Here is a 7,490-nt window from a genome sequence, read left to right on the forward strand (position 1 = left end):
TGAATAAAACTCAAAATTATTCTATTAGCTTTTATTTCCATACACACAAATGCATTGGGAACACTACACATTCTATTCCAAATCAAAGCATGAAGAAAAAGATATCAAATTTGTGTTGTTCCTCCCAAAAAAATTTGAAGAAAAGTGAATATTAGACTGTTCAAAAAAATAGCAGTGTTTGTATTCTTCTTTACAAACTCAAACATTCACTATATAAACTGAAAAATGTTTGAAGATTTAGCTTTCCTTTGAATCACTTCACTAATATTCAGTTGTATAACCACTGTTTCTGAGAACTGCTGTATATCTGTGTTGCATGAAGTCAACCAACTTCTGGCACCTGTGAACAGGTATTCCAGCCCAGGGTGATTGTACTACATTCCACAGTTCTTCTCTATTTCTTGGTTTTGCCTCAAAAACTGCATTTTTGATGTCACCGCACAAGTTTTCTATTGGATTAAGATCCAGGGATTGGGCCGGCCACTCCATAACGGCAATCTTGTTGGTCTGGAACCAAGATGTTGCACGTTTACTGGTGTGTTTGGGGTTGTTGTCTTGTTGGAACACCCATTTCAAGGGCATTTGCTCTTCAGCATAAGGCAGCATGACATCTTCAAGTATTCTGATGTATTCAAACTGATCCATGATCCCTGGTATGCGATAAATAGGCCCAACACCGTAGTATGAGAAACATCCCCATATCATGATGCTTGTGCCACCATGCTTCATTGTCTTCACAGTGTACTGTGGTGTCAATTCAGTGTTTGGGGGGTGTCTGAAAAACTGTCTCCAGCCACTAGACCTAAAAAGAACAATCTTACTTTCATCAGTCCACAAAATGTTGTGCCATTTCTCTTTAGGCCAGTCAATGTGCTCTTTGGCAAATTGTAACCTCTTCAGCACATGTCCTTTTTTCAACAGTGGGACTTTGCGGGGGCTTCTTGCAGATAGTTTGGCTTCACATAGGCGTCTTCTAATTGTAACAGTACTGACAGGTAACTTTAGACCTTCCTTGATCTTCCTGGAGTTGATTGTTGGCTGAGTCCTTGCCATTTTGGCTATTTTTCTATCCATTTGAATGGTCGTTTTTCGCTTTCTTCCATGTCTTTCAGGCTTTGGTTGCCATTTAAAGCATTTGCCAGCATTTTTGATCTTTTTAGATGAGCAGCCTATAATTTTCTGCACTCCTTTATATATTTTCCCCTCTCCAATCAACTTTTTAATCAAGGTACGCTGTTCTTCTGAACAATGACTGGAACTACCAATTTTCCTCCGAATTTCAGAGAGAAATGCACTGTAACCGGCATGTACAACATTTGCTGCCTTCCTTTCTTAAATAAGGGCAATAATTGCCACCTGTTTTTCAAAGAATAACCTTTCAATTAGTGATTCAATTACACAGACTCAGCAGCATGCATGTCATGACTGTTGGGTCTGTTGCATTTCTATTACTCTACTACACTTGCTAGTAAATTACTTGCCATGTGGAAATATCATTTCTACCAAAAACAGTGATTGATCAGCTTAGTGATGTCTGACTGCTATTATTTTGAACACAACTGTATAGGGTAGGCAGTATGTGGTTGTTCCTTTTTTTAAAAGAAGACATAACTAAGGCCTCTGTATTGCCATGTTTTTGGCGATGCTAAGGCCTCACCTTTCCTCTCACTAGCTTCCCAACTAGGAAACACACAGCATACAACTTCTCTCTGTTATTAATGATTTATTATATGAATACTTAGGTCACTATACAGTTTTCTAGAGTATACAGTGAAATCGTGGATAAATCAATCATAGAGTAAGAATCAATACATTACCGGATATTGCATCATCACTCCATATCGGGGGACCAGCGATTCATCAGGAGGCAGCGCATACACATCACACGGCTCGTCAGCAGTGGAACAGTCCCAACCAAATGGGAAAGATCCTCTGCCTATATGCCCATAACTCCACCCATCATCTTGTTGCATCCTGGGGATGCTCAGTCATGAGCTTCATTATGATTGGATGGCTTGTAGCCATTTCCTCATGAACAGCACTAGTTATAGTTAAGTACTGTTTGTGCGCGCTTACTATTACGCGCATTGCAACATACTATTATATAAGAGTATCACGTTCTACGCATGCTCAGTACTCTGTTTTCAACGGGCGGTGTCCCTATGAACCAATTGTATGATTGCTGGTATGAGCTATTTTTCGTTATCAGTAGATGATTACAGTTCCCACAACATGTCTTTATGAACTGCAGTAACCTAATGTTCTTGTAGAATGGTTTCTTATGAGACGATCAGCATTACCTAAGATGTAAAAGGAATTCCTGTCTACCTATCCTTTATATAACTATGGGGGGCCCTTTTCCTATAGCCCTCCAGTCATACACACATTCGTATCAGATTTACATCACATTCGGTCCTTAATGCTGACCGTTGGTATAGGAAACCATTATCATTTTTCGTTTTTTACAACATATACCGTAGGCTACATAACAATTCCAAATAGATAGTACAATTACTACTATCATGACTACCAACAAGGGGTAAACCACCCAATCCATGGTAGTCCTGGCTGATGGGGAATACCCCATGAATATGTCCCACCAATGATGGGATGTAGCGTCCGCTATGGCGGATCCTACTTTTACTATTTTATCAGACACTACCATAGTAAAGAGCTTGTGTCCCGTGATACTCCTGTTCAAATTTGTAATTGCTTTCAGTCTAGTCAAATTTAGATCCCAATTAGGGACTTCTAAAGCCGTGTCTTGCCATAACACCTTGGTGCTTAGCTCATTATCTGGATTTAACATAAAAGTTTCATTTTCCCATTGAATAACCGTGATGTTGTGTATGCATCCTGCAAAAGGCACCCTCATTTTAGGGACCACCTGACGATCTGTCACTACGCATATCACCTGGGGTGCTACTTCAACCATCCATCGGTATGACGTAGGCATTATGGTCCACTCGCATTTATTTACAGTGTTCTGTAACAAGCAAGGCTCATATACAGCAGACTGTAACTTACAGATTTTACCTTCAAGAGTGTCATCACAGAAAGTTAAATCATGTGTGCTATTATTGCTATCAATTACTTGTCCATAAAATGTAGGTACCCAAAAATGTTGATTACCTTCTGGGCCCATTAACATTGGTAATACTACAAACTTACACATTATATTACTTTTAGTCACATTGTAGTAGACCAATTTACCGGTGCAGGACGTATCATTACACCTTATTTTAGGCGCTTTGGTGTCCAGCCAGTGTTTTTCCCTTACAAAAGAGTTAAACACGGTCCTCCAAACTTCCTCATTCCCCGTCAACAACATGGTTTGGAACAACCCTTTCTGTTGTTGCTGCTGTAGGGTTTGCAAAGAACAAATGCAGAGTCAATTGGCTTCACATGTAACACTGTCCTATTTCCTGGTTTTAGAATAGTTTCTCCATCCCCACGTCCAATTTCTGGATTCAGCCAGGCTCAGCTTGTGTCCGGGTGTATTACCGTCTGCGTAGGATGCCAACCACACGATACCAAGGAGACCAAGGGCGATGCCACAATGTCTTAGTGGATTCTGTAAGTCAAGAATACAGCATTATTCCCTTAAGTAGCATTTTTCCTGTGGGATATATTCCCACTTCTCTACTCCAGGCCTCATCACGAGTAGAGCACGGTCCTTGCCAACCGCTATTACTTCAGCAGGTGACGGAGGTCCGTTTACATCTTGAATCCAAATTTTAGCACCTACACTAATTTCATTAGTGGATCCAAATCCTTTCTGTCCCCTCATAGTTAGTTCCTTGGGGGCTGTTGTTTCTTTTATCTGTGCTATATATATTGGGATTAATAGCAATTGTGCCACCCTATCTCTTTTTGATATTATAGCATCCATTTTACCCAGATTTATGAGTACAACTTTGACTTCTCCTTGGTAGTCTTCATCAATTACCCCTCCAACCACTATTAAACTTTTTAGAGCATAACTGGATCTAGTGGCCAACTGTCCATAATGTCCTGAGGGAATTTTTACCCCGATTCCAGTAGGAATTATCTTAGTGACTCCTGGATTTACTACCGTCACCTCCAGTGAGTGCAGGTCCAACCCTGCAGATTTTGATGTTCCCCTAAAAGGGACCTGAGCTTCTTCATTAATTGTCCAATATTCAATAAATTCTATAGTTAATTTACCTATAGTAAGACTTGGCGTCAACATTCTCATTAAAGGGGTAGTGGATTCTGTTAGTGGTCTATTATTGAGCGACTGAAGGGCCGAGGAAAGATTATCTCTCCATTGCCCGTATTTACCATCTGAGGTCATTTTTTTCAATGCTCCTTTGAGCAACCCATTCATTCGCTCAATGAGACCAGCAGCCTGTGGGTAATAGGGCATGTGATATACCCATTCAATGTTGTTTTCTAAAGCAAACTGTTTTATTTCCTTCCCTGTAAAATGAGACCCATTATCTGTTTGTATGACCTGCTTGATCATGTCTCCTGTTAGTGGAATACCTCTCTCCTGCGCCCACCTGTAAGTGGCCTTTTCTCCAAGATGTCTACTTTTTTGGTGAGCCCAAACGGCTGTACCTTCCAGCCATGACTCAGTCTCTCTATCCTCTGACTTGGATATAGTGGATATGGCCGTTGCCGCATCTGCTTGGGAATTAAACAAACGTTCAAGAGAGTCTATCGGCATATGAGCATCAACATGGAAAACAGTAGTGTTAGTTCTATCTCCTCTATTTCCTCCCAAATTTGTTTTCCCCAGATTTCCTTTCCATGTATAACCCAATCATGTTTTTTCCAGCCCATTAACCAAGTAGCCAAGCCATTAGCTACCGACCATGAGTCTGTGAAAATATGACATTGATCTCCCTGTTCTTTTTTCAGGGCAAGGAAAACAGCCATGAGTTCCGCATATTGACTACTCATGCCATCCCCTTCTGCTGTGAGTGTAGCAGACAACCGAGGGTTGTATGCCACACTCTTACCCTATTTTTTTTCCCTTATTTCCGGTCCTAAGGTAGTTTTTTCCTTCCTACGTAGCACCGGAAATGCCTTAGCAGATGGGGGATCCATCACTGGATCAGGACCATCGGGACAATCATCCCAATCATCCGAGTCTGAATCCCAGATATCCCCATCCCATCTACTAGGGTCCCGATCCACCCTAGCGGCAGCTATATGTTTATAAACTTTATTCTTGTTAATCCTACCCCTTCTTTTCTTATATTTATTCGCCGCTATGTATACAGCAGAGTTCTCTGCTATAGTCTGATAGTGGGTCAACTTGTCTTTCAACAGTTTTCCACTACATTCCAACATCAGAGCACGCCCCTCGGCTTCCAACGGAGCCTGTTCCGCGCGCCTCTGATCTTGAATTGCCTTCTGCAATCGCTGTGCACTCCACGATATGCAGATGCCAACACCCAGCTCCTTCGAGCCAGGGTAACTGCATCACCAGCTTTCGCTGGGAGTTTCTCAAGTACTTGAACTACATCCACCGGATTTGATTCTTTTAACTGTTTATCCCATGATTCCGCTAACCCGTGACCAGCTAATTCTGTTGCTATTATATTATAGGGAGCCTCGGTCCAGCCGGGGATCTCCACGGGTTCTTTCTGGGATTTGGCCTTTTTCTTAAACATACTGTTATATTTTTGGCTTTTTGCCAAAATGGGTGGGGCTGTGCTCAGAGGTGTCCCTTGTTACTTGGAACGTTTTAAGACAACCTCCGACAGATAAATTGTTTTTAGTTTCCAAGATATTTTGCTTTGAAACTGGAAAGGAGGAGCTTCCTACTCCTGTCTTAATCTAATCGGTGCATTACCGGATGATTTGTTCAGATACCAAGTTTCAAGTCAAAATATCCTTCAGGGGCAATTTTACGAGCTTATGTATCAATTGCCCCTTACTTCTGGCAACATGCCAAATTTCTACAAATTACTCCCCTGGATTCCCCTGCCCCAAACAATATGTTATAAAAGGTCAAATCCCATCCTCGTCGCCAATTAATGTATTGCCATGTTTTTGGCGATGCTAAGGCCTCACCTTTCCTCTCACTAGCTTCCCAACTAGGAAACACACAGCATACAACTTCTCTCTGTTATTAATGATTTATTATATGAATACTTAGGTCACTATACAGTTTTCTAGAGTATACAGTGAAATCGTGGATAAATCAATCATAGAGTAAGAATCAATACATTACCGGATATTGCATCATCACTCCATATCGGGGGACCAGCGATTCATCAGGAGGCAGCGCATACACATCACACGGCTCGTCAGCAGTGGAACAGTCCCAACCAAATGGGAAAGATCCTCTGCCTATATGCCCATAACTCCACCCATCATCTTGTTGCATCCTGGGGATGCTCAGTCATGAGCTTCATTATGATTGGATGGCTTGTAGCCATTTCCTCATGAACAGCACTAGTTATAGTTAAGTACTGTTTGTGCGCGCTTACTATTACGCGCATTGCAACATACTATTATATAAGAGTATCACGTTCTACGCATGCTCAGTACTCTGTTTTCAACGGGCGGTGTCCCTATGAACCAATTGTATGATTGCTGGTATGAGCTATTTTTCGTTATCAGTAGATGATTACAGTTCCCACAACATGTCTTTATGAACTGCAGTAACCTAATGTTCTTGTAGAATGGTTTCTTATGAGACGATCAGCATTACCTAAGATGTAAAAGGAATTCCTGTCTACCTATCCTTTATATAACTATGGGGGGCCCTTTTCCTATAGCCCTCCAGTCATACACACATTCGTATCAGATTTACATCACAGCCTCTTTCACACTTGCGTTGTCCGGATCCGGCGTGTATTCCACTTGCCGGAATTACACGCCGGATCCGGAAAAACGCAAGTGTACTGAAAGCATTTGAAGACGGATCCGTCTTCAAAATGCTTTCAGTGTTACTATGGCACCCAGGACGCTATTAAAGTCCTGGTTGCCATAGTAGTAGTGGGGAGCGGGGGAGCGGCATACTTACCATCCGTGCGGCTCCCGGGGCGCTCCAGAATGACGTCAGAGCGCCCCAGGCGCATGGATGACGTGTACATGCGATCACGTGATCCATGCGCTTGGGGCGCCCTGACGTCACTCTGGAGCGCCCCGGGAGCCGCACGGATGGTAAGTATGCTGCTCCCCGCTCCCCACTACACTTTACCATGGCTGCCAGGACTTTAGCGTCCCGGCAGCCATGGTAACCATTGAGAAAAAGCTAAACGTTGCATCCGGCAATGCGCCGAAACGACGTTTAGCTTAAGGCCGGATCCGGATCAATGCCTTTCAATGGGCATTCATTCCGGATCCGGCCTTGCGGCAAGTGTTCTGGATTTTTGGCCGGAGCAAAAAGCGCAGCATGCTGCGCTATTTGCTGCGGCCAAAAAACGTTCCGTTCCGGAACGGAAGACATCCTGATGCATCCTGAAGGACGGACTGTCCATTCAGAATGCATTAGGAAAATCCTGATC

At 42.6% G+C, this 7,490-nt stretch overlaps 1 protein-coding gene across 4 annotated transcripts; it reads right to left on the reverse strand.

Annotated features, from left to right (window-relative positions):
- Positions 1-1,646: 1,646 nt before the first annotated feature.
- Positions 1,647-6,792, reverse strand: LOC122933415 (deoxyuridine 5'-triphosphate nucleotidohydrolase, mitochondrial-like). 4 transcript variants are annotated; one of them, XM_044288393.1, is made up of 3 exons: positions 6,209-6,792; positions 4,527-4,650; positions 1,647-3,574 (listed from the first exon to the last, which is right to left on the reverse strand). In XM_044288393.1, the coding sequence occupies exon 3, from the start codon at positions 3,329-3,331 to the stop codon at positions 2,417-2,419; it is 915 nt and encodes a 304-aa protein (XP_044144328.1). In that variant the 5' UTR covers positions 3,332-3,574; positions 4,527-4,650; positions 6,209-6,792; the 3' UTR covers positions 1,647-2,416. The 4 variants fall into 3 exon arrangements, with proteins under 4 accessions (XP_044144328.1, XP_044144329.1, XP_044144327.1 ...); XM_044288392.1 differs by having other exon boundaries at positions 1,647-4,650; XM_044288394.1 differs by lacking the exon at positions 4,527-4,650.
- Between the last annotated feature and the right edge of the window lie 698 nt (positions 6,793-7,490).

The sequence above is a fragment of the Bufo gargarizans genome, chromosome 3 (assembly GCF_014858855.1).
Source record: "Bufo gargarizans isolate SCDJY-AF-19 chromosome 3, ASM1485885v1, whole genome shotgun sequence".
Classification (NCBI taxonomy): domain Eukaryota; kingdom Metazoa; phylum Chordata; class Amphibia; order Anura; family Bufonidae; genus Bufo; species Bufo gargarizans.

Coding starts and splice junctions, on each gene's coding strand:
- LOC122933415 (XM_044288394.1), bottom strand. CDS start 3,331: ATGTTGTTGACGGGGAATGAGGAAGTTTGGAGGACCGTGTTTAACTCT.